The 27,405-nt window shown below is 46.3% G+C and overlaps 1 protein-coding gene across 3 annotated transcripts in view; it reads left to right on the top strand.

The window, feature by feature from the left end:
* The window catches only part of ATP9A (ATPase phospholipid transporting 9A (putative)), a 168,288-nt gene that overhangs the window by 104,754 nt on the left and 36,129 nt on the right, over nucleotides 1-27,405 (top strand). For all 3 annotated transcript variants that reach the window (XM_015148777.3, XM_077951996.1, XM_077951997.1), the window contains exons 14-15: nucleotides 3,389-3,601; nucleotides 19,724-19,885. In XM_015148777.3, coding sequence (XP_015004263.3) covers nucleotides 3,389-3,601; nucleotides 19,724-19,885 — 375 coding nt within the window. The remainder of the gene's footprint in view (nucleotides 1-3,388; nucleotides 3,602-19,723; nucleotides 19,886-27,405) is intronic.

Genomic DNA, 27,405 nt, shown 5'->3' with positions numbered 1-27,405 from the left:
AGTTGTTTCACCTGGAATACAAAATCCCGTGGCTCTGTTATCCCATGTTTGAAATATTAGTGGAAGCGTTTGACTTTTGTAGACATGAAATCAGATTGCTTTACAAAATCCAGAAGTTCATGAAGGATGCCCTCAGTACAGCTTTTCATTTAAACCCGTGGTTACTGAAACTTGCCAACCACAGTAATTACTTTGTCAAAGGTCTTGTTATTGCACCTAATGTTAAATAACGATTTGGTCCAGGTGCTGAGGAATGCGGACAGAAATGAAGACACATGTTCGTGACTAGAACGTAAATTACAGAATTGAAAAAAAAAGTTATTCGATTTAGTCTCTCCAATAGAGAACCTTTCTGTAAATCTTTTCTTTATAATTTTAGAGTTAAATTCTTTATAATTAAAAGCACTCGGCAAATAATGATTCATTTAAACCGGAGTTCTGATTCATTACTCTAATTATTGTTACCATGCAGTGCCCTTTGGCCTGGAAGTGAAACTCGTGTGCTCCTGACACCAGAGGTTAACAGAGCAGGAAGCCAGAGCACTGTGTCCCCACAGTGACCAGAATAATTTAGTAATTGTCTAATTACCTGAGGAGTCTAATGCTACTACTAAAAATAGTATTAAAAAATTAAATGAAAGTCATTTTCTTGTTTCTTGTAACCCATCTGTTCTCTATTTTGGGCAATCGGGTGTCATGGGTGTAAAGTGCGACTTATTTTAAAGGATCAGATCACTTCTCTCCCGTTGGATGAATATGTTTTTAATAGAATGTAGAATCTGGTAACTCCATACACATTTCTAGCCTCCATGATTCAGTTAGCTGTGGATTCAATAAGACTGTTGTAGGTGACCATTTGTCTAAATCTGTGATTTAAAATCTGAAACTGATGTTGATTTCATAGTTGTTTCTTCTTGAAAATGAAAAAAAAATTCATGTCAATTGAGGACTCCCCACCACCACCTTGGGAATATTAAGTTATTAATTTGTTTAATTGTTCAGCAAATATCTGTTGCATACCAGACAGTGCCCTGGGTACTAGAATACAGTGATGAGTAACTCACTCAGGTGAGCCTTCTGTTTCTGTGGTCTAGTGAGAGGGAACCGTCAGGTAAATAGGCCAATTCAGACAATGAAGAGAGTAACACACGGTGTTGCTGAAACATGACTTGCAATGGGAAGGCAAGCGGAGTGTCATGAACTGGGGGGCCCAGGGAGAGTCCCTTTGAGGAGGTAAAGTTGAATTGAGGCCTGAATGATGAGACTGAGCAAGCCAGCCCTGCAGTGAGCTGGGGGATGGGGTTCCAAGCAGAGGCATGGCCAGTGCAGAGGCCTTCAGGCAGGAAGAAGCTTGGCAGTGCCCAAAGAACAGAAAGGCCAGCATGGCTGGAGTGGAGGGAACAGGAGGAAGATGACATGAGGAACAGCTGGAGACGCAGGCAGGTGTTGATCAGATGCGAGGGCATTTGGCTTGTATTGAACAATGAGCCATAGATTGTTAAGTGCCTTTCCTTACCCCTGCAGTAATCTTAATTTTCATTATATTCTAAAGCAGTAGAACCCTTTCTTCAAAGGAAGCCTAGGTAGGGGCCAGGCACGGTAGCTCACACCTGTAATCCCAGCACTTCGGGAGGCTGAGGTGGGTGGATCGCTTGAGGTCAGGAGTTTGAGACCAGCCTGGCCAACATGGTGAAACCCTGTCTCTACTGAAAATACAAAAGTTAGCAGGGCTTGGTGGCGGGCGCCTGTGATGTCAGCTACTCGGGAGGCTGAGGCAGGAGAATCACTTGAACCCAGGAGGGGGAGATTGCAGTGAGCTGAGATCAAGCCACTATACTCCAGCCTGGGTGACAGAGTGATCTCAAAAAAAAAAAAAATGATTTGGAGAGTCAAAAATGATTTGGAGAGACAAAAAAAAAGATTTTTTTTGTCCCCTCCCCCCCCCAAAAAAAAAAAGAAAAGGAAACATAGGTGGCACCTGATGTGTGGCACAGGAACGGAGCCGCAGACGGCATTTCCCATCCTGCTGCAGTTGGTGGTGCTGAGTGGGTTTCTCAGGATTCCTGGGGCTCAGTGTGGAGCATGGATTGAAAACGACCTCTAGCTCACTCCTCTCATTGACAGGAAACGCTCAGAGAACAGGCATCGCTTGCTGCAGGTCTCCTAGCTGCTTACCACCCATCCAAGAATAAGGCTCAGCTTTGGTTACCCTTCAGTGCTCTTTTTACCATGTTGCTCAAAACCATTTTTCCAGGACTTAACCCATTCCTGGCCCTCCAGAGGCTGAGCTGTGTTGCCAGTTGTAAAGGAGGGGATGGAGAAGGCCTGTGTGTGCCATGGAGCTGCCTCTCAGGCAAGAGCCAGGGTCTAAAGTCAGCCTGCAAGGCAAAATTTGAGCACAGTTACCATTACTCCTGAAAGTCTGGCTTCAGTGGAGGGCCAGGTGCCATTTTGCGGTGAGTCCCATCCAGCCAAGGTTTCCTCCGGCTGTTCCTGACGCCTCGCTGGACTGCCCTGGGTTGCTTGTTGTTGATGGTTGTTACTTGCATAGGGTACCCGATGAGGTTGCTGCCTTCTGTTGTAAACCAAGAAGATTGTGAGCTTAAACAATGGTTCTAAGCCGAGGATGATTTTGGCCTCCCATGGACATTTGGTGACATCTCTTGTCACAACTAGGGGAGTGCTGCTGGCATCCAGCGCATCTGGTGACTGGAGGACAGGGATGCTGCTGAACACCCTATAATGTCCCCCAACACAGGAGCACCCAAATGGGGAAGCCGTGCTCTGAACTACCGGGATCCCTTTCAGTGCAGTGGGGTCCTCATCCTGTCAAAAGCCCCTGACACCAGAGATCGAGACTGTCCTGGCTAACACGGTGAAACCCCGTCTCTACTAAAAATACAAAAAATTAGCCGGGCATGGTGGCGGGCGCCTGTATTCCCAGCTGCTGGGGAGGCTGAGGCAGGAGAATGGCGTGAACCCGGGAGGTGGAGCTTGCAGTGAGCCAAGATCGTGCCACTGCACTCCATCTTGGGCGACAGAGTGAGACTGTCTCAAAAAGAAAAAAATAAATTAAATAAAAAGCCCCTGACACCACCCCAGGGAAGATAGATTCACTCAGTCTGCAGGTAGAATCATTTTCGTTCATTAAATTGTAATTTTTTCCTCTGTTTATTTTTTATTTTTATTTTTTATTTTTTTTGCCAAGCATAAATGACAAACCCTGAAAATTGCATGTCATTTATTTGCAATATCATCGTAGATATACCTAAGAGTTCTGTGTGTTGGAACAGTAGAAGAAAAGCAATAGTTGCACGGCTGTTCTTCCACACTCTCCAAATCATTCCTGCCTCTGGTCATCTTCTTTATTCATTTCTCCTTCCTGTAGCAATCCCAGGACCCACCTGCTCAGAAGGGCCCGACGCTCACCACCAAAGTCCGGCGGACCATGAGTAGCCGCGTGCACGAAGCTGTGAAGGCCATCGCGCTCTGCCACAACGTGACTCCTGTGTACGAGTCCAACGGTGTGACCGACCAGGCTGAGGCCGAGAAGCAGTACGAAGACTCCTGCCGCGTGTACCAGGCATCCAGCCCGGATGAGGTAAACCTGGGCAGGTGTGGCAAGGCCTGGGGAGGCCCTGCTTGTTTTCTCTGTGCTGGAATTAGGCATTTTCTAAGGAAACCATGTGTCAGGGAAGACAGGAGCCAGGATGGTGCGAGGCTGCTGGGAGACACATTTTCAAATACAAGAAAGAACTGCTCTTCCTCTAAAAAGAATAGCCTTGGACTTGAGGTATAGCCTGAATTAGGAAAGTTAGAGATTTTGTTTTGTAACTCAGAAGGCCAGCATAACAGGGGCACAAGGTCCCATTTAAACCACATTCTTTAAAAAAGATGTAAATAATTAAGATCTTAATTAAGATAAACACATTCCTTACAATCTACCCATTTAAAGTATGACTTTTTTATTTTATTTTTTTTTTCCGCGATACAGTTTCACTCTGTTGCCCAGACTGGAGTACAGTGGCATGATCTCGGCCCACTGCAACCTCTGCCTCCGGGGTTCAAGCGATTCTCCTGCCTCAGCCTCCTGAGTAGCTGGGATTACAGGCACCCACCACCTCACCTGGCTAATTTTTTGTATTTTTAATAGAGGTGGGGTTTCACCATGTTGGCCAGGCTGGTCTCGAACTCCTGACCTCAGTTGATCCACTTGCCTTGGCCTCCCAAAGTGTTGGGATTACAGGCGTGAGCCACTGTGTTGGTCAGTATGTCTTCTTAGTATAGTTAGTATATTTGAGGATTTTTTTTTTTTTTTACAACCATCATCACAATCAAATTAGGATATTTTTATCACCACAAAGGAAATTCTATACCCACTTTCCTGCTGTACCCCCTTCTCTTCCTCATTCCTCCAGTCCTAAAGCACCCACTAATCTACTTTCTACCTCTATAGATTTGCCTGTGACAGGCACTCCAAATAACTGGAACCATACAATAGGTGGCCTTTTGTGATCGGCCTCTTTTACTTAGTGTAATGTTTTCAAGATTCATCCGTGCATATTCATGCATCAATGCTTCATTCCTTTTTATAACTGAATAATAATCTGTTTATGGCTATATTACATTTTATTTATCCGTTCATCAATTAATGCATGTTTGGGTTTTTTTGGTCTATTATGGATAATACTGCTATGAACAATTGTGTACAAGTATTTGAGTGGGTGTAGATTTCTGTTTCTCTTGGGTATATACCTAGAAGTGGGTTGGCAGCGTCATATGGTGACTCTATAGTTAACCTTTTGAGGATCTGTTTTCTAAAAGTGGCTGCACTGTTTTATGTATCTACCAGCAACGTATGACAGTTTCCATTTCTCCACATCTTGGTCAATACTTGTTACTGTCAGTTCTTTGGATTCTGGACGTCCTAGTCAGTGTGGAGTGGTATCTCATTGTGGTTTTGATTTGTGTTTTCCTGATGGCTCCTAATGTTGAACATCTTTTCATGTACTTATTGGCCATTTATATATCTTCTTTGGAAAAATGTCTATCCATATCCTTTACCCATTTTTACTTGGTCTATTTGTCTTTTTGTTGAGGTGTTGTTTGTTTGTTTGTTTGTTTTTGTTTTGCTGTGTCGCCCAGGCTGAGTGCAGTGGCACGATCTTCCCGGCTCTGTCTCCCAGAGTGCTGGGATTTTAGGCGTGAACCACAGCACCTGGCCACCTTTCAATATCTTAATTTACTTTTTAAAATGTGAATTTTCCTATAGGTATAGTTTGTATCCTCCTTTTTTCACTTACTATTTTATCATTTCTGTTTCCAACCATCTTGAATATTATTAAAAACATTCTTTAAGAATTGCTACCTGTACATGTGCCCATTATAATATCTTAACTATTCTCATAATTGGAACTTCTCATATTGTAGGAACTTAGGTTATTCCTAATTTTTAGCAATGATATTTATAAGTATTTTGCAATGAACATCCTTAAACCTTCTAATTCTAGAAGTGGCGTGATTGGGTTTGTGAATTCAAGAGATACTTTTGAGTAGACTAGCACTGCGAGGACAGTGCTGAACAAGACAGCAGCCCCAGGCCCCTGGGGAAGAGGCTTGTGTGACACAGTATATAGCGTGTGACTCACTCCCGGGATCCAGCTCCACACTTGGGCAGTTACTTAGGCTTGCTGTGCCTCCAGATCTGTGCCATGGAACCCCCACAGTTGTGAGGCCCTGAGTAGGCAGTCATATATCTTGTGGGTCAAAATGAATGAATTTTTTTTTTTTTTTTTTTTTGAGGTGGAGTCTCGCTCTGTCACCCAGGCTGGAGTGCAGTGGCCGGATCTCAGCTCACTGCAAGCTCTGCCTCCCGGGTTTACGCCATTCTCCTGCCTCAGCCTCGCAAGTAGCTGGGACTACAGGCGCCTGCCACCTCGCCCAGCTAGTTTTTTTGTATTTTTTTTTAGTAGAGACGGGGTTTCACAGTGTTAGCCAGGATGGTCTCGATCTCCTGACCTCGTGATCAGCCCGTCTCGGCCTCCCAAAGTGCTGGAATTACAGGCTTGAGCCACTACACCTGGCCGAGTATTTTTTTTTAGAGATGGGGTCTCACTATGTTGCCCAGGCTGGAGTAGTACAGCGGCTCTTGACAGGTGCGATCGTGGCTCACTGCAGCCTTGAACTCCTGGGTACGAGCCATCCTCCCACCTCAGCCTCCTGAGTAGTCAGGACTACAGGCATGCGCCACCATGCCCGGCTTTAAATGAGTGTAAGGCTCATGGTAACTATGGCCAGAGTGCTTCCCAGAATTTTTTTTTTTTTTTTTAACCATTTAACTCTTCTACCAACATCGGGAGGAATCCCAATTATTTTTAAAATTCATTTTCGGAAGAATGGGGCTCCTAAAGTTCCGGACTAATTTGCAAGTATCGGTGAGCCTGCGGTTCCTGGCAGTTGGGGGATGGCACAATGAAAATCTTTTCCAAAGTTCACAAATGAAATAACACTTGAGTGTCACCTTCCCTGTCCCGGTGCTGCTTTCTCCCTTTTTTAGGTGGCGGGATTTGTCACCTGGGAGACTCCTCCTTCCAGTCTGCAGGGTGTTTGTGGAACAGCTCAAGCTATAAAACCCAGTTCATCTGTGACTGTTGACATTTGAACCAGGCTTTTTAGGAGTGAAAAATGTTGCACCCCCTGGCCAGCTTCTGAGGTGGGAATTGTGTGCAGAAAGACAGAGGGGGAGGGAGGATAGGTTTGGGTGATCGTCCTAATCTACCTGGACATGTGCCGTAGTAAGTGACCAGGTTTGTCATCGTTTCTTCTTTCTGTGGCTTGGCAGGTTTAGTCTGTTTTTCCCTTTGGGAATGATACTGTGGGATAACGATGTCAGAGAGGGCCATATTTTTGGTAGCTATGGACTGGGAACCAGTTAACCTGTGGGTATTTGATGGAATTCAAATTTATTTTTTTTTATTTGAGCTCCTGACCTCAGTGATCCTTCGGCCTCCCAAAGTGCTAGGAATACAGGCATGAGGCACCGTGCCCAGCCTTTTGTTTTTTTCTTGCTGTGTCGCCCAGGTTGGAGTGCAGTGGTGTGATCTCGGCTCACTGCAGCCTCCACCTTCTGGGTTCAAACGATTCTCGTACCTCAGCTTCCCAAAGTAGCTGGGATTACAGACATGCGCCACCATTCCTGGCTAATTTTTGTATTTTTAGTAGAGGCAGGGTTTTCACCATGTTGGCCAGGCTGGTCTCAAACTCCTGACCTTAAGCGATCTACCTGCCTTGGCCTCCTAAAGTACTGGGATTACAGGCGTAACCACCGTGCCTGGCAGAATTCAAATTTGAGCAAGCTCCAGATGCTGACGATCTGAGAAGCAAGTCCTGCCCGAGGCCCCTGATGCTCATGTCGGCATCTCTGGAGGCTTTAACGCCTGTCGCCCGCTCCTCTGTTCCCACTGGACTTGGATGTATTTGTTTTAGGGCTGTGCAAAGATTTTTCCGTGAGGGTAAATGTGTCATGGAATGCTTTGTGCTTCTCGGTCCCTTTTTCTCATGGTACTTTCTCTCTCCCGTGGATGAATTGCACTTGAGTTCAGATTTGTCTTGTTTTTCTAAGATTCTGAATCATGATTGAGATTAAAAAAAGAACTACTTTTCCTTTGGTCTTTGGTGTCTTCAGAGGCCCGTGTTACCTTTTTGCTGTGTGTGTGTGTGGATTTTTTTTTTTTTTTTTGATACGGAGACTTGCTCTGTCGCCAAGTCTGGACTGCAGTGGTGCGATCTCAGCTCACTGCAAGCTCCGCCTTCCGGGTTCATGCCATTCTCCTGCCTCAGCCTCCCCAGTAGTTGGGACTACAGGCGCCCGCCACCTCGCCCGGCTAATTTTTTTGTATTTTTAGTAGAGATGGGGTTTAACTGTTTTAGCCAGGATGGTCTCGATTTCCTGACCTCATGATCCGCCCGCCTTGGCCTCATAAAGTACTGGGATTACAGGCGTGAGCCCTTGCGCCCGGCGTTGCGTGTATGTGTGTTTTTTGTTTGTTTTTTAACAACTTTTATTATTTTGCATTGCATAGTTATTTTATGGCTATAGTAGAACACTTGAATGCATTATCAGAAAAGTAAAAAGTAACCCATAATCTTACTAAAGATACAGTCGTTGTTAATGTCTTCCTGATCAGCCTTCTAAACTACTGCCAAATACAAATAGGTTTATCTAAATGCCTCATGAGGCTCAAAGGAGGCTAAATCTAGTTCAAGTGAAATCTTTCAGAAAGTCATACTGTTTCCAAGTCCCTGTAGGATTCCACATAGACTTGGCTGGCTCTAGAATCGTGCCTTTGAAATTCAATATCAATAAAACATTGCTAGTCTAGGCAAGGTCAGTTTATGGAAGACGTATAGAAACCAGTATGCATTTTACTTGGGAGCTGCTGGAGTAATTTCTACCAGTTGGCGTAGGATTCATTTCCTGTAACAGAAAGCAGGATTTCCTAAATTGGTTTCCTGTGTACATTCCAGTTTGGGAACCTTGAAGTGTCTTTATTCAGCTATTGATTACAGCCTGGGGGCGCTGGGCCCTCCCTGCCACCGTACAGTAACTCACCAGGGAAATGAAATGGATACAGTCGGACCCGGAGGAGCACTGCTCAGACGCTGGAGCCAGCCGGCCTCGGCCCTGACAACATCCCACCATTTCCAGGATGTTCCACAGCGTTGAGAGTGGGGTGTGGGGGGTGGGGGGTGGTGGAGAGTGGGAGTGGGGGCCGTGGTGATAATGCAACTTTCCAAGCCTTTGTTTCTTGGTGTGAGCCAGGAGGTGCTGTCCTGCAAGCAGCTAGGATCAGCTCTGTCCATGGCTCATTCACTTGTCTTTTCCATGAATTCTTTCATATTAAAAAAAAATTTTTTTTTTGGCCGGGTGCTTTTGAGACAGTCTCACTCTGTCATCCAGGCTGGAATGCAGTGGTGTGATCTTGGCTCACTACAATCTCCACCTTCCGGGTTCAAACCATTCTCCTGCCTCAGCCTCCTGAGTAGCTGGGACCACAGGCACCCACCACCATGCCTGACTAATTTTTGTATTTTTAGTAGAGACAGGGTTTCACCATGTTGGCCAGGCTGGTCTCGAACTCCTAACCTCAAATGATCCACCCACCTTGGCCTCCCAAAGTGCTAGGATTGTAAGTGTCAGCCACCACGCCTGGCCAAAAAAGCTTTTAAAATCACAAGTACTAATGTCTTCACTACAGAAAAGGGAGGAATTATAGAATCAAAAAGAAGATAAAAAATAACTTGTGATTTTTACCACCTGGCTTTAACTACTACTCTTTATGTTCTGGTATAGATTTTCTCAGACGCCTTCTAAATACATGCATATTTAAATATATATATATATATATTTATTTTATTTTATGTGTATTTATATAATATGTAAGACATGCACATTTATATAATATGTAAATGTTTACATATTATATAAATATATGTTATGTAAACATATTATATAAACTATATTATATAAATATATAATGTAAAGAAATATAATTTAAATAAATATTGACATAATATATAAAATAATATTTACTTTGTGTGTGTGTGTGTGTGTGTATATATATAGAGAGAGAGGACCAGTACAGAATCATGCTGTAGTACGTATAATTGAACAGGAAGGAGGGTGAATTAAGTAACGTCCTTTAGAAAGTCACATGGCTTTCTGAGATTGCACCACTGCACTTGAGCCTGGGCAACAGGGCGAGACTGTCTCAAAAAAATAAACTAAAAGAAAGTCATATGACTTTCACATTTCTTTGGACTTATGCTTGTGTGCAGGCATATGTGTGTGTGTGTGTGTATGTGTGATGTATTTGCCCATGTACCGTATGAGTATGTGTGTGCACATGGATGCACGTGTGTGTATGAATGAAAGCTGCTTGCCGTATTTCACCCTGCGTTGAATAGCTGAATAATTCCAGAGCAATGCATCAGCAGCGCGAGGTAACATGCAGAGTATCTGCGTGGCTAGCACATGCTCGTGGCACAGAGTGAGAAGGCCGTCTCTCTCCTTCCCTGACTTCCATTCTCCCAGGCTTCTTCCTGTGAGGCACCCACTGTTATTAATATCTGAGTATCCTTGCAGAGATAATTATTTGCATGTATTAGAATGACCCGCACCCTTCATTAAAAAAAAATATATGTATATATATATTTTTTGAGACGGATTCTCGCTCTGTCACCCAGGCTGGAGTGCAGTGGCGTGATCTTGACTCATTGCAACCTCCCCCTCCTGGGTTCAAGTGATTCTCCTGCCCTGGCCTCCCGAGCAGCTGGGACTACAGGTGCATGCCACCATACCCAGCTAATTTTTGTATTTTTAGTATAGATGGGGTTTCACCATATTGGCCGGGCTGGTCTCAAACTCCTGACCTTGTGACCCACCCACCTCAGCCTACATCTACATCTGCAAAATGCTTCCCTCTTTTCTCATCTGGGGAAGCTTCCGAGTTTGGTGAAAATAAGCCTTTTTCTACCAGACCCTGACAGCCTACCTTCTGAGTATCTTGCCTTTACTGCCAACCTCATTCGGATTCATCCCTTAGAAAGGAAAATTAAAATGAGCATGTTTCACGTAACAACTTCCAGTTCCATCCATGTTGCTGCAAGTGACAGAATTTGTTTCTTTTTTAGTGTGTTTTACTTATTTTTCTGAGATAGGATCTTGCTGTATTGCCCAGGCTGGAATATAGTGGTGCAATCTTGGCTCACTGAAGCCTCGACCTCCTGGCCTCAAGCAGTCCTCTCGCCTCAGCCTCCCAAGTAGCTGGGATGAGAGGCACATGCCACCAGACCTGGATAATTTTTGTATTTTATTGTAGCAATGGGGGTCTTGCTATGTTGCCCAGGCCAATCTCAAACTCCAGAACTCAAGCAGTTGTCCTGCCTCAGCCTCCCAGAGTGCCGGGATTATAGGCTTAAGCACTGCACTGGGCCAATAAGAGGATTTTTAATGGCTATACAATATTCTTCTGCCTACGTACACCACAGATTGTTTGTTCTGTCTCCCAAGCTTACCATTTAGGAGGTTTCCCACTTTTGGCTATCGTAAATCATGCCACGATGCGTTGCCTTCCATGTTCTCTCTGCACATCTGTGACCATGTGTGTGAAAGGTCCTAGTTGTCTCCTTTTGCGTCGTCTTGACCTTGTTGCTGAATGTGAGTGTAAAAACTGCCAGGGAGCTCAAGTACATGGCGCCGGAGAGGGCAGGCAATCTCGTGGTCCTTCTGCAGCTACGAGGTCGGTTGGTTTGTTTTTTTATGAGCACATTCTTGGTGAACCATAAGATGTATGCAGTTCCCCTCAATGCCTGGGCATAGTCTGAGCCTCAGCCTCAGGTCCAGACAATGACAGCATTCAGATGTGTACCCGAATGAGCTCGGAGTGTGAAGCAGAAAGATTTAGGAGGGTGCTGGAGTTTTACCACCACGTTGCCATGACCTTGGACCCAAGGGGTAAGGTCAAAGGACAGAGGTCAGGAACTGTAGGGGACCTCCTCCATCCGTGTTATTGATTAACCACCGAAGGATTGTGGTTGTTCAGAGGAAGACAGTGGGGGCTGTTTGAGCAGGGCTGGACAGTGTTGTACAGACACTGTAGGAAACTGTCAGATGTGCCTCCCTTGGTGTTAGCTTATCCCTGGGCCTTCGAGGCAAAAGCTCTGTACCGTGTGGTATTAGTGTTGGCTCAGAATGGAGTTAATAAATAGTCATTACTTTTTTTTCTTTTCCTTTTTCTTTTTTGAGGCAGAGTCTTGCTCTGTCACCCAGGCTGGAGTGCAGTGGCGCAATCTTGGCTCGCTGCAACCTCCACCTCCTGGGTTCCAGCGATTCTCCTGCCTCAACCTCCAGGGTAGCTGGGACTACAGGCACACGCCACCATGCACGGATAATTTTGTATTTTTAGTTTATTTATTTGTTTGTTTTGAGGTGAAGTCTCACTCTGTTGCCCAGGCTGGAGTGCAGTGCCACAATCTCAGCTCATTGCAACCTCCGCCTCCCGGCTTTAAGTGAGTCTTCTGTCTCAGCCTCCCCAGTAGCTGGGATTACAGGCGTGCGCCACCATGCCTGGCTACTTTTTTGTATTTTTAGTGGAGATGGAGTTTCACCATGTTGGACAGGCTGGTCTTGAACTCCTGACCTCAAGTGATCCACCCTCCTTGGCCCCACAAAGTGCTGGGATTACAGGCGTGAGCCACTGTGCCCGGCCCATAAATAGTCATTTCTTAATGATCACATTTTAGGAAGATGATGCTATTCTTTCTTAAGTATTTATTTTTATCAGAGTCAAGTGATAGGAAGTTCAGTTTCAAGGACAAGACATTTGGATCAAAAAGTGACTATTTATTTATTTATTTGAGACAGAGTCTTGCTCTGTTGCCCAGGCTGGAGTGTGGTAGTATGATCTCAGCTCACTGCAACCTCCGCCTCCCGGGTTCAAGCAATTCCACTGCCTCAGCCTCCTGAGTAGCTGGGATTACAGGCGCCCACCACCACGCCCAGCTAATGTTTTGTACTTTTTTTAGTAGAGATGGATTTTCACTATGTTGGCCAGGCTCGTCTTGAACTCCAGACCTCAGGTGATCCACCCACCTCAGCCTCCCAAGGTGTTGGGATTCCAGGCGTGAGCCACTGCGTCCAGCAAGAAGTGACCTTTTATGCAACTGTCTCTTCCGCGGATTCCTCGCGGGCTGTCTTTTGTTTGTTTCATGCTGTGTTAAAAAAAAAAATGAAGCAGTATTTAAAAATCACTTGATTTTATATAAAAATCAGCTTTTCTCAAGAAAGATCAGGTCTCGAAATAGTGGGCCCAACTTCTACCTGGCAATGGTTGGCCAGGCTGGGCAGCTGCTATCTCAGTTTTCTTCTGACCCCCACATGGCTCTGCCCTACTCCTGTCTGCTCCTCTCCCAACCCCTGTCGTCATTTGAATCTGCAACCACTGTCTGGTGCATTTGAATGTATTTTCTTATTGAGTGAAGAAAACCGTGTGTCTTTGGATAGATTTATAATTTTGAAAGGCTGGATTAGGCCTGACTGGTGACTCTTTGTGAGCTTGAGTATTTATCTTATTGAATGCCACCAAATAACCCCTTTTATCAGATGTCGCATTCCCTCCTCTTATTGTACGTGCTCTGATGATTGGTGTGTATCCTGCTTTTGACAAGAATTCAAGGCTACTGAGCGTGATCTGGCTTATTTCCCAAGCACAGCATCCCAGGTACAAAGAGGAAACTTTAAGAACTTGTCACAGGTGGTTTATTGCTGACTAAGAAATGATGAAAAAGCTCTTTCACGGATGGTTTCCGGCATGAGTTCCTCAGATGGGCATTTGAGGAAGGGAAAGGTGTGGGCTCTGCCCCTTTGATTTCTTTTCACCCAAAGCAGAAAACACAACAGACTCCTGAGACAAGATCCCCTTCCCGCGCTTTCTACCTTTCCAGCATTTTATCCAGTTCATGTCTAATTTATCTGTTCATTCATCTACCTTAACGAGGCTGCGTTTTCTGCTGCTGGCTTGACCTGCAGTTATTGAGACCCTAACTCAGGCTCTTAACAGCAGTGAGACCCACGTCCCTGAAATCCTCTCTCTTGTGTGATAAGGGGTGATTTCTTTGAACAGAAGCCCGGAACTGCCAGAATGTTAAGTAACCTTGTTGTATATCACTTTATTTTGGGAGGGAATGCAGTTAGCTCAGCTCACTCCCCAGATGTTTGTCTGGCCCACAATTGAGAGGTGTTGGTGAGTACCCCACTTCTAAACTGGCCTTCCCTGAGTAGGACTCTGGGGGATGTTATGTGTTCTGTTAGCAAGTAGCTTTACATTAACACTGATTTAAGCTAAAGTGGAGGAGAGTGGAAGGGGAGAAGGAAGGACTTCCTGCAGGGCTCAGATCCTGTTGGAATCAGCTCCCAAAGAGACCGAGAACGTTCTTGCTTTGTTTTGTTTTGTTTTTTGTTTTGTTTTTGAGACAGAGTCTTTCTTTGTCGCCCAGGATGGAATGCAGTGGTGTAATCTCTGCTCTCTGCAACCTCCGCCTCCCGGGTTCAAGCGATTCTCCTGCCTCAGCTTCCCAAGTAGCTGGGATTACAGTCACCCGCCATCATGCCTGCCTAATTTTTGTATTTTTATAGAGATGGCGTTTCACTATGTTGACCAGGCTGGTCTTGAACTCCTGACCTCAGGTGATCCTCCTGCCTCCGCCTCCCAAAGTGCTGGGATTACAGACATGAGCTACTGCGCCTGGCTGGTGTGATTTTATATATGCGAATCATTACTGATTTGTTAATTTTAAACTTTGGAAGACAATTGTTAGCCGACAAAACAGGGCTGTATTGAAAGTTAGAGCATCTTAGTCTGTTTGGCCTGCTACAACAAAATACCATCAACTGGGTATCTTGTAAACAACAGAAGTTATTTCTCCTGGTCCTGGAGGCTGGGAAGTCCTGTGTCAGCATACTGGCAGATTGGGTGTCTAGTGCGGGCCTGTTTCCTGGCTGATAAAAGGCCCTCTTTTCACGCCGTCTCTCGTGGCAGAAGGAGCGAGGGAGCTCTCTGGGGTTTCTTTTATAAAGGTACTCATCTACTCATGAGGAACCCCACCCCCATGACTTAATCACCTCCCAAAGGCCCCATCTCCAGCTGCTATCACATTGGGGATTAGGTTTCAACATATGAATTTTACGGGACATAAACATTGTCTATAGCACAGCCATTAAATTAAACAAATAACTAAGTGAATGAGTTTTCAAAGACTTAGGCAGACCAGTAGCCAAAGACTAAAACTAAAAAAACACACACAGAAAAACAGAAAAACCCACTACTTGATTGGTCCTTTCTTTGACAGTTAGAGGTCAGTATGATAGTTTCTTCCACTGGTCAAAGCTCAAAGCTAGTTAGTGCTGGCTGACTCATTAGGCTTGAACTTAAATAAGGTAGAGTCTTGAAAAATGATTTCTTGCTAATGTAAATTTAGTTAATAGAAGCAACAGAAACTGAATTCGGTATCTGAGCATAGTAGACTAAGGATGCATAACGACACATTTTCAGAGCTGGAGCAGAAATGAGAAATTGTCATCTGCTTCAAGATCTTTATTTTGCGGAGGCCTGTGGGGGCTGGGGGCTGGGGGCAGAGCAGGGACTGGAACCCCAGTTTTGAGCTCCAGCTTCATCTCTTCTTCAGGGTATAGCAGGTCAGCCAAGATGACATCCAGGGGTTCCAGAGAAAGAAAGGACTGGGGGTGGACAGCTGCATACCTTTGCCTTGTGGCTTCTGCAGAGCTCTCTTGGTAAAAGGAACGGAAACTCCAGAGGAGCCCCAGGGTTGTGTTTTTTTTTTTTTTTTTTTGAGACAGAGTCTCACTTTGTCACTCAGGTTTGAGTGCATGGCATGGTCTCAGCTTACTGTAGCCTCTGCCTCCCAGGCTCAATCAATCTTCCCATCTCAGCCTCTCCAGTAGCTGGGACTACAGGTGCGTGCCACCATCCTTGGCTAATTTTTTAATCTTTTGTAGAGACGAGGTCTTCTTCCCAGGCTGGTCTTGAACTCCTGGGCTCAAACGATCTTCCCACCTCAGCCTGCCAAAGTGCTGGGATTATAGGTGTGAGCAATTGCGCCCAGCAGGAATCCTGATTAAACAGACATACAGGAGGCAGCTGGGCTGCTACAGGATTCCCTGAAAATGGACTCTTTACCTTCCACCATCCTCAGTGAAAAAGCAATTACCATGAACTATTTAAGGCATGCGGAAAGTTAGACTTACCTACCACTAGGCTTAAAGATAACCAAACATAGAGCCGGGCGCCGTGGCTCATGCCTGTAATCTCAGCACTTTTGGGAGGCTGAGGTGGGTGAATCACCTGAGATCAGGAGTTCGAGACCAGCCTGGCCAACATAGTGAAACCCCCGTCCTACTAAAAAAAAATACAAAAAATTAGCTGGGTGTGGTGGCAGGCGCCTGTAATCCCAGCTACTAGGGAGGCTGAGGCAGGAGAATCACTTGAACCCGGGAGGCAGAGGTTGCAGTGAGCGGAGGTCGCGCCATTGCACTCCAGCCTGGGTGACAAGAGTGAAACTCCATTTCAAAAAAACAAACAAAAAAAAGATAACCAGAGACTCCCAGTGGAGGTGACGCCTCCCGAGTACCCCTCTCCCTATCACCTACCCACCTACCCACAGCCCCTGTCAACTCCCTCCTCAAAGCTGCCTCCCCCTTCTCCCTCTAAAGATTAAGCTTTATGAGAGGAAAGTGGGAGAGCCTTCCTTTGCTTTCTTGTTTTTTTGTAGACACTGTACCTTTGGACTTGATTGGGAATAAAGTGACAGCTTGTTTGGCATTGAAATTGGAAGCCCTCCTATATTCCTTTCCTGTTATTGCTGTACCAGATTATTGTGCATCTGTTTTTTGTTTTGTTTGTTTTGTTTTGTTTTCGTGATGGAGTCTCACTGTGTCGCCCAGGCTGGAGTGCAGTGGTGCAATCTCGGCTCATTGCAACCGCCACCTCCGGGGTTCAAGCAGTTCTCCTGTGTCAGCTTCCCAGGTAGCTGGGATTACAGGTGCCTGCCACCACATCCACCTAATTTGTGTAATTTTAACAGAGATGGGATTTCACCATGCTGGCCAGATTGGTCTCGAACTCCTGACCTCAAATCATCCACCTGCTTCAACCTCCCAAAGTGCTGTGATTACAGCCGTGAGCCACCGCATTGGCCAGCATCTGTTTTAAAATGAAACAAATAGATTTTCTTACAGTTCTATAGATCAGGGGTGGACATGGGATGAGGGTCTCACCGAGACAGGATCAAGGTCGCTTGATGACCATTGCTGCGTTGCTGCTGAGGCTCTAGGGGAGAATCTGTTGCTTTGCCTTTTCTAGCCCCTTGATGCTGCCCACATTCTTTGGTATATGGCCCCTTCCTTCATTCTCAAAGTCTGCATGATCGTGTCTCTCTGACCCTTCTTCTGTTCGTGAGTCTGTCTCTGGTCATAACCAGGAGCAGTTCCCTTTTGAGGACCCATGTGACTTATCGGGTCTACGTGGGTGGTCTGGGATAAGCTCTGCCTATTAAGGTCCTTACACTAAATCCCATCTGCAAAGTTCCTTTTGCCATGTCAGGTCACATTCTCAGGTTCCAGGGATTAGGACGTGGGCCTCTTTGGGAGCCATTATTCTGTCTGCCACACCTCCTGTCAACTTTCTAATGGGTGATAGCGGGTTTGGGTTACCCCCCACTGAAGACGTACTGATGTGCGCGCACCCTGACTTAGGCCCCTGTGATTCAAGAAGGGGCATCTGATGAACTGGGATGGTACTACTGTCCCTTGTGCCTCTTACTGAGGTCAGCTAGACCTAGGAGCAGATCCTGTCCCAGCCTGTCACAGCTGCCAGCCAAGAGCAGCTCACCAGGCCTCTGCTGTCCCGGGAGTGAGCATGATGAGCCTGTCATCCAGCTGGGCAGGCACATGCAGGCCCTTCATACTGTTCATGCTTCCCCACGCCCAGCAGGGGTGAAGGGCAAGCAGGGGCGGGGTCTCCAGCTCCTCCCTGCCTCTCCTCTTTCCCCATATTTTCTTGCCTTTCCTACTCTATTTCATTTTAATTCCTGGAGACCCTAGGCTAGATCTATCTGCAGACATGTTTTCTTCATGAGCTTTTAGAACATGAGAATTTGTTGCTTACATTTATTTCATTATTACTTTTTTTTGAGACAGGGTCTTACTCTTGCACCATTATGGCTCACTGTAGCCTCCACCTTCCAGGATCATGACCCTCCCACCTCAACCTCTTGAGTAACTAGAACGACAGGCATGCACTGCTGCACCCTAATAATAATTTTTTTTTTGAGATACAGTCTCGCTGTGTTGCCCAGGCTGGAGTGCGGTGGTGCGATCTTTACTCACTGCAACGTCTACCTTCCAGGTTCAAGAGATTCTCCTCCCTCAGCCTCCTGAGTAGCTGGGATTACAGGCACATGCCATCACCCCCGGCCAATTTTTGTATTTTTAGTAGAGACTAGATTTCACCATGTTGGCGAGGCTGGTCTCGAACTCCTGACCTCAGGTGATCTGCCTGCCTCAGCTTCCCAAAGTTCTGGGATTACAGGCATGAGCCACCACCCTAATAATTAAAAAAAAATGTTTTTAGACATGGGGTCTGCCTGTGTTACCTAGGCTTGTCTCAACCTTCCTGGGCTCAAGTGATCCTCCTGTGTCAGCCTCCCCAAGTGCTGGGATTAAAAGTGTGAGTCACAGCACCTGGCCAGTTGTGTACAGTTAGGCCGTCTCGAGGAGAAGTCTAGATTTCTGTTTTTTCTTGAGAAACTGGAAACTCCATCCACCCTGGCCCTCATCCCTGCAGGGCAGTAACCGTCACCTGTGTGTATAGTGGCAGCAGCCCCTTTGGTTGGGGCTGGCTCCTGCTTGCCACAGCCCCCACTCAGCCCTCTTCGCTATTTGCATCACCACTCTGGCCCCTGTCTTGGAGTTTGCAACCCTCATGCCTTTGACCTTAAGCTGAGCACGTCTAACTGAGGCCATGAGAAGGTTCTGACTCGACACCTGTGTGGTGCCTCCTGGAAGGGAAGAGTGTGTGCTGTGGAACTTTGCACCAGGAGGATCTAGGTGCCAGCCTGGCCTAGCTTTACCACATGCCAGCGCTGTCACCTGGGGCACTTCATTAACTGCTCTGAGCCTCGGTTTCCTCTTCTGTGTGACCTGTGTTCTCCACCTCAGCACTGTTGACATTTGGGGCCAGATCATTCTCTGGTGGGGTCTGTCCTGTGCATTACAGGATGTTTTGTAGCATCTCTGGCCTCTGCCCACGATACCAGCATTACCTCCTTCCAGTTGTGACAAGTACAAATTCCCCCAGATGTCGCCGCAGGTCCCCTGGGGGACAGAGTCGCCCAGTTGAGAACCACTGAAGACGCTCCCCCAGTGCAGTGCATGAGACTGAAAGGAGAGTCTGAAGGTGACGGGCTGTGTCAGTCAGCATTCTCTTCCTTTTTTGTGGTTTAACTTGTTGCAGAGTCTTCCAGGAGTGATCCATAATTGTGCCAATCACTCTTTTTTTCGGGGGGAGAGGGGACGGGGACAGAGTCTCACTGTGTCAACCAGGCTGGAGTGCGATGGCGTGATCTCAGCTCACTGCATCTCTGCCTCTTGGGTTCAAGCGATTCTCCTGCCTCAGCCTCCTGAGTAGCTGGGATTACAGGCACGTGCCACCACGCTTGGCTAATTTTTGTATTTTTAGTAGAGACAGGGTTTCACCATATTGGCCAGGCTGGTCTGGAACTCCTGACCTCAGGTGATCTGCCCGTCTCCGCGTCCCAAAGTGCTGAGATTCCAGGCCTGAGCCACTGCGCCCGGTTGCAATCACTGTCAATCCTGTGCCGCCTCTTTCCGCCATGCCTCTGGTGTGCAGCCTGCTTTGAACCTAGAAAAGATGAATTGTGCCTTAGAGAGGGGCAGCTTTCAGTGTGAGAGCCCTCACAGACCCAGAGGAACAGACACTGTCATGCGCTAGCACTCGGCGTCCCCAAGGGCAGTGACTGCTGTGATTCCCCTGTCTCTGAGCCCCCTTCCGCCTTTGTGTGCACGGCACAGCCTGTGCACCCGGATTCTCGGCTGTGCATCTGACCTGCGACCCTGTGTTATGTTTAGGTGGCCCTGGTACAGTGGACCGAAAGTGTGGGCTTAACCCTGGTGGGCCGAGACCAGTCTTCCATGCAGCTGAGGACCCCTGGTGACCAGATCCTGAACTTCACCATCCTGCAGATCTTCCCTTTCACCTACGAAAGCAAACGTATGGGCATCATTGTGCGGGTGAGTCATTTTTATTCCTGGCTTAAAGTGGTTAAGAACCCCAGGTGTGCTGCATGTGTCCTTGCGGGTTGACATTCTTTCTTTTTTTTTTTTTTTTTGAGACGGAGTCTTGCTCTGTCACCCAGGCTGGAGTGCAGTGGCCGGATCTCAGCTCACTGCAAGCTCCGCCTCCCGGGTTTACACCATTCTCCGGCCTCAGCCTCCCGAGTAGCTGGGACTACAGGCGCCCGCCACCTCGCCCGGCTAGTTTTTTGTATTTCTTAATAGAGACGGGGTTTCACCGTGTTAGCCAGGATGGTCTCGATCTCCTGACCTCGTGATCCGCCCGTCTCGGCCTCCCAAAGTGCTGGGATTACAGGCTTGAGCCACCGCGCCCGGCCGGGTTGACATTCTTTCTAACCCCCTTTACTGTGGTATCTGTCACCCAGACTAACCAGGGATCATCATTCCCTAAGCAGAAGGGAAACGAGTTCATTGATTGGACACACCCCGTAACTCTGATCAGCTTATGGTGTCCGTGGTTCCGGAGTGAAAGTTAAAGAGAACATCCATTGGGGATTTCTTGGTAGTACATCGCTCATTCTCTTTTGTTTAATATTAAATATGGATTTTTTTATTGAGGTGAAATTCACATAATATCATTTTAAAGTGAAAAATTCAGTGGCATTTTGTCCATTAACAGTGTTGCTCAGCCACCACTTCCCTCATGTTTCAAAACATTTTCATCACTCCAAAAGAATACCTTGTGGCCGGGCGCGTTAAAAAATTTTGCCAGTCTGAAGAGTCTGATTTGATTTGATATGTTGTTTTTCAATTTATTCATAAGAATCCTCCCACCTTAGCCTCCCGAGTAGCTAGGACTACAGGCTTGCAAAACCATGGCTGACTCATTTTTTAATAGATAACAGGGTTTCACTGTGTTGCTCAGGCTGGTCTCAAACTCCTGGCCTCAAGTGATTCTCCTGCCTGGGACTCCCAAAGTGCTGGGATTACGGGTGCGAGCCACTGTGCCCATCCCTCTATTTTCTCTCTTTACCCATGGAGACCACACTTTCCATCCTGGGGAGCATGGAAAATCTGGTATTCATATGCCACTTGGTCTGGTGGTTCTGAAGCCTGCATGATCATCTGATTTTTCCAAGGGAACTTTAAAAATACAAATTACTTGGTTCAATCCCACACCTATTTTGGAACGGGGTGGTTCTTCACATTATTTAGCTTGGTTGGAGAAAACTCTGCTTCAAATCTTAAGAATCTTTGGAATAAGGCTCTTTCATCTTTTCTGGACTTTTTTCTTTTCTTTTCTTTTTTTTCTTGACAAATGGGAATCCTCTCTACCCTGATCTACCTAAGTGTTTCATGCCTCATGGAGGAAAGAGATCCTTGCACATGCATTTTCATAGCAGCACAATTTGCAATTGCAAAAATACAGAACCAGCCCAAATACCCATCAGTCAACAAGTGAATAAACTGTGAGATATATATATATACACACACATATATATCTGTGTATATATATATCATATATATGTATATGAATATGATGAAATGCTACTCTGCCATAAAAAGGAATGAATTAGTGGCATTCGCAGCAAACTGGATAATATCTAAGTGAAGTAACTCAGGAGTGGAAAGCCAAATGTCATATGTTCTCACTTATAAGAGGGAGCTAAGTTATGAGGATGCAAAGGCATAAGAATAATACGATGGACTTGGGAAGTCAGGGGGGCTGAAAGGGTGGGAGGAAGGTGAGTGATAAAAAACTACAAGTTGGGTTCAGTATATACTGCTCAGGTGATGGGTGCATGAAAATCTCACATATCATCATTTAAAAACTTATATAACCAAACACCATGCGTTCCCCAAAAACCTATGGAAATTAAAAAAAAATCGAGTGCATTAGGAGAGGTAGAAATTGGTAACGTAGATTGTTGGGCACGTGGCCCTGCCCCCTGCCTGCTGGTGGAGTATTTTCAGTTAAGGCTTGGCTTGTCAACTTCTCCTTCAGCCTTACAGGTTCCACCTCTTATAGCATCTCCTCCTTCTTCCATAGCATTCGTCACACTGAAATTCTTGATTTCCTGTGGATTTGCTTGTCACTACCTGTCTTTTCTCCCTGCGGGTGAGAACAGGGGCCAGGATCCTTTTGGTCCTCCCATGTCTCCGGTGCCTAGCTTTCCTGCCTGGCACACAGTAGACTCACAGTCATTGCCGAAGTGAGCAGGATTCAGCAGTGATTGCCAGTTGTCTTTTTTTTTTTTTTTTTTTTTAATGTTAGGGAAGTTATCAAATAAGATACTTAAAATAAAAAACTCAAATCTTTTTCTCGCCTTCCTAGCTTTTCACCACTCTTCTCCTTGATCATTTACTGTGTAGCTTTAGTGCCATGGGCACCTCTGGGGTAGTAGTAGAACTGGTAATAGCCACTAGCAGCAGTAGTAGTAAGAAGAATGACAGGAATGACAGGTAACTATTTATTTTTTGAGACACAGTTTCACTCTGTCACCCAGGCTGGAGTACAGCGGTACCATCTCAGCTCACTGCAACCTCCGCCTCCCAGGTTCAAGCAATTCTCTTGCCTCAGCCTCCCGAGTAGCTGGGATACAGGCATGCGCCACCAGGCCTGGCTAATTTTTTGTATTATTAGTAGACACGGGGTTTTGCCATGTTGGCAAGGCTTGTCTGGAACTGCTGACCTCAAGCGATCTGTCCACCTTGGCCTCCCAAAGTGTTGGGATTACCCTGCCCAGGTAACATTTAAATGGGGCTTATTGTGTGCCAGAGGCTGTTCTAAGTGATTTGCATAAAGTAACTCATTTAATACGTCACCATGTGAGGTAGGTGCCATTAGGACTGATGTTTGGCAGAGGAGAAAATTGAAGTGGAAGGAGGCTCAGAAACCGTCCCAGTTCACACAGCTGGAATTGAGGGGGCTGGGAAACCTGTCCCAGTTCACACAGCTGGAATTGGGGGGGCTGGGAAACCTATCCCAGTTCACACAGCTGGAATTGGGGGGGCTGGAACTCACTCCAGGCTGCTTGGCTTCCAGCTCCCAGCTCTCTACCCCAGGACTTAGAGGTTAGGGCTGGGGTGTGACGAGAGGGACATTGAAAAGTTCACAAAGGACCCACAGTAATGTTAGGGTAGGATATTAACTACGTGTTGCTTCGTAACAGATTACCCCACATTTAGTGGCTTAAAACAGCAATATGATAATCCCCACTTGCCTGCAGGTTCAGTTACCCATGGTCAACTATAGTCTAAAAATATGAAATGGAAAGTTCCAGAAATAATTAATAAGTTTTAAGTTGTGTGTCATTGTGAGCAGTGTGATGAATTTCATGCCATCCTACTCCATCCTCCTGGTCATGAATCATCTCTGTCTAGTGTACTCACGCCATCTACCTGCCTGCTTGCTAGACACTCAGGAACCTTCAGATTGGCTGTTATGGTATTGCAGTGCTTGTGTTCAAGCAAGCCTTATTTACTTTTATTACAGCATATTATAAGTGTTCTATTTTGTTATAAGTTATTGTCAATTTCTTACTGTGCCTAATTCATAAATTAAACTTTATCATAAGTATGTATGTGTAGGAAAAAACATAATGTATATGGGGTCAGTATTATTTATGGTCTTAGACATCCACTGGGGTCTTTCTTACAGGGAAATGCATTCCCTCACTCCAGAAAATGTATTTCCCTGGAATAAGGAAGTTTCTCCCCTCCTCTCTCCCCTCTCCCATCCCCTCCTCTCTCCCCTCTCCCATCCCCTCCTGTCTCCCCTCTCCCATCCCCTCCTCTCTCCCCTCTCCCATCCCCTCCTGTCTCCCCTCTCCCATCCCCTCCTCTCCCCTCCCCTCCCCTCTTCTCCCCTCCCCTCTCCTCCCTTCTTCCCCCCTCCTCTCCCCTCCCCTCATTCTCTCTCCTTCTCCCCTCCCCCCTCCTTCCCTCCCTTCCTTCCTTCCTTGCTTCCTTCCTTCCTCCTCCCCTCCGTTTCTTTCCTTCTTTTCTCTCTTCTCTTCTCTTCTCTTTTTCTTTCTTTCTGTGGCATAATCACGACTCCCTGCAGCCTCAACTTCCCAGGCTCAAGCAACCTTCCTGCCTCAGCCTCCCAAGTAGCTGGGACTACAGGTGCACACCACCATGCTCTGCTAATTCTTATGATTTTGGTGAAGATGGGGTCTCACCATATTGCCCAGGCTGATCTCAAACTCCTGGGCTCAAATGATCCTCCCGTCTCGGCCTCCCAAAGTGCTGGGATTACGGGCATGAGCCACCACACCTAACTGGGGGCTCTATTTTCTATTTGCTAACTGATAGTTTCTGTGGCCAGGACAGTTTCTGTGGCAGGCTTGGCTAGGTCCTCTGGCTCAGGGTCTCTCACAGCCTGGGCTTAAGGCATCTAAGATTCTATGGTGGTAGGATCCACATACAGACGTCAGTGTTGTTGGCAGAGTTCGGCTCTGGGTGGGTTGTTGGACTGAGGGCCTTAGTTCTTTCCTGGCTGTTGGCCAGAGGCCACCCTCAGTGCCTTCCCATGTGGGCCTCCCTGTAGTCAGCTCCACATCAGCTGCCTCATCAGAGTGGGCAGGTAAGAGTGAATGAGATGGAAGCCACAGTCTTCTGTCACCCACTCTCAGAGGTGACCTCCCCTCACGTCAGCCTCATGCCGTTATCAGAAGCAAGTCACTGGGTCCAGCCCTATTCCGGCGGGGTGGCTGACGCACGGCATGAGTACCAGGAGGTGTGGGTCGTTGCGAGCCACTTTCAAGGCTTTTGGAGGAGATGGAGGTGGCACTGAGCTCTTGTGTTGAGGAACCAGAGACGCACACCATGAATGTGCTTGAAACGTCACACGTTAGGGTGATTTTTTTTTGTTTGTTTTTGAGATGGAGTTTCGTTTTTGTTGCCCAGACTGGAGTGCAATGGCATGATCTCAGCTCTCTGCAACCTCTGCTTCCTGGATTCAAGCGATTCTCCTGCCCCAGCCTCCCGAGTAGCTGGGATTACAGGCACGTGCCACCGTGCCTGGCTAATTTTGTGTTTTTAGTAGAGGTGGAGTTTCTCCATGTTGGTCAGGCTGGTCTCAAACTCTTGACCTCAGGTGATCCACCCGCCTCGGCCTCCCAAAGTGCTGGGATTACAGGAGTGAGCCACCGTGTTTGGCCCTACGTTAGGGGATTTTTATGTCCAGAGGCCAATAGGTTCTTTCAGACTCTGTAGGCCTGTGTCCTTGGCAACTCTTGGGTGGAGACGGAGCTTTCTCTCCCACACAGCTGCTGCTTTTCCCACTGGTCCACACCTGGCTGGATCCCTGGCTTCTAAACTGTATCTTGAGTGTGCATCTGATGTCAAGAACATCTGTGGTCTGGAAGCAGCAGCATAAATCCTGTGGGTGGGGTGTTTCCTGGGGAATGAGTGTCATTATCTCCTATGGAATTACTTTAATTTTGTTCCAGCCTGAATTTTGTCAAGATCTAGGGCCGTGGGCTCTGCTAAGGTCATTTGAAGGTTGACTCATCATTGAACAGTCCCTAATATCAGCCATTCTAGAATAACTGAATGGCTTATGCCACTCTTCATCTAGTTATGAAGGACGTGTTACATTTTTTTGAGATGTGGCTCATGTGTCTTCCAGCAGGAAGAACAGGGACTCTGTGCTTGAGAGTCTGTGATGCTGTCAGATGGGCAAATCTATTTTCGATTTAACCTGGCATGCCCCCCTTCCCAGGTTATTGAAAAACATTCACAGTTAAGGCATTTAGAACAAAAAATTATAGGTAAAGAGGGGGATCAAAACTGCCTGCCTGCCTGCCCTCCCTCCCTCCTTCCCTCCCTCCCTTCCTTCCTTCCTCCCTCTTTCTGTCTCTCCCTCTCCCTCTTTCCCTTTTCTTTTCTTTTTTCCTTTCCTTCCCTTCCCCTTCCCCTTTCCCTTTTCTTTCTTTCTTTCCTTCCTTCCTTCCTTCCTTCCTTCTCTCTTTCTTTCTTTCTCTTTCCTTCTCTTTCCTTCCTTCCTTCTTTCTTTCTTTCCACCTTTCTTTCCTTCCTTCTTTCCACCTTTCTTTCCTTCTTTTTCTTTCTTTCTTTCTTTTTCTTTCTTTTCTTTTTCTTTCTTTCTTTCTTTCTTTCTATCTTTCTTTCTTTCTTTCTTTCTTTTTCCTTCCTTCCTTCCTTCTTTCCTTCCTTCCTTCCTTCTTTCCTTCCTTCCTTCCTTTCTCTCTTTCTTCCTTCCTTCCTTCCTTCCTTCCTTCCTTCCTTCCTTCCTTCCTTCCTTCTTTCTTTTCTTTTCTTTTCTTTTCTTTTCTTTTCTTTTCTTTTCTTTTCTTTTCTTTTTCTCCCTCCCTTTTTTTCTTCTCTCTTCCTCGAGACAGAGTCTCACTGTTACCTAGGCTGGAGTGCAGTGGTATGAACATGACTCATTGCAGCCTTGACCTCCTAGACTCAAGGGATCCTCCTGCCTCTGCCTCTTAAGTAGCTGGGACTGCAGGTATGCACTGCCATGCCCAGCTCATGTTTACATTGTTTTGTAGAGCCAAAGTCTCTCTGTGTTGCACAGACTGGTCTCAAACTTCTGGCCTCAAGCAATCCTCCGGCTTCAGCCTCCCTAAGTACTGGGATTACAGGCATGAGCCACCGTGCTTGACCAATTCATCTCCATTTTCACCCCCAAAAGACCTTTTACCTTTTCCTTTCAGTCTCTTTTCTAAGCATATCCGAGTGTAAATATCCACACACATTTTGATAAAATTGGCGCAGAACTCCATAGAAGGCTTCCTAAACTTCCTCCCTCATTGAACTATGTATACAATGAGAATTTTCTCATATTATTAAAATCTGATTTTAATGATTTTTAATGCATATGTAATGTTCTGTTGAAAGAATATGCCACTATTTCATTCATTAACTTATTTTTTGGCTGCTTAGGCTGTGTCTCATTTCAGTTGTTTTTTTTTTGAGACGGAGTCTCACTCTGTCATCCAGCCTGGAGTGCAGTGGCGCAATCTTGGCTCACTGCAACCTCTGCCTCCTGTGTTCAAGTGATTCTCCTGCCTCAGCCTCCTGAGTAGCTGGGATTACAGTTGCGCGCCACCACCCCTGGCTGATTTTTGCATTTTTTAGTAGAGACGGGGTTTCACCATGTTGGGCAGGCTGCTCTCGAACTCCTGACCTCAGGTAGATCCACCAGCCTCGGCCTTCCAAAGTGCTGGAATTGCAGGTGTGAGCCACTGCGCCTAGCCTGTTTCTCAGTTTTGACTACTAAAAATAGTGCTGTGAATGTCCATCTTGGTGAGGTTGTCTTTAATGAAATAAGTATTATTTTGCTATTTTTTCTCATTTTCTGACCTGTCTCTTTATCTTTGGTTGGGTGGGTGGAACTGGGCCTCTGGGGCTTTTGGACTAGTTCTCCCCTTGGCACAAACCTCACCACACTCCTCTAATGTGGTGATTCTCATCCTGGGGGCATTCGAGAGTGTCTGGCAGCATTTGTGGTTGTCACAACCAGAGGCTGGGAGTGCTGC

This window comes from Macaca mulatta, chromosome 10 (assembly GCF_049350105.2).
Source record: "Macaca mulatta isolate MMU2019108-1 chromosome 10, T2T-MMU8v2.0, whole genome shotgun sequence".
Lineage (NCBI taxonomy): Eukaryota > Metazoa > Chordata > Mammalia > Primates > Cercopithecidae > Macaca > Macaca mulatta.
This window is presented reverse-complemented; position numbering and strand designations above follow the sequence as displayed.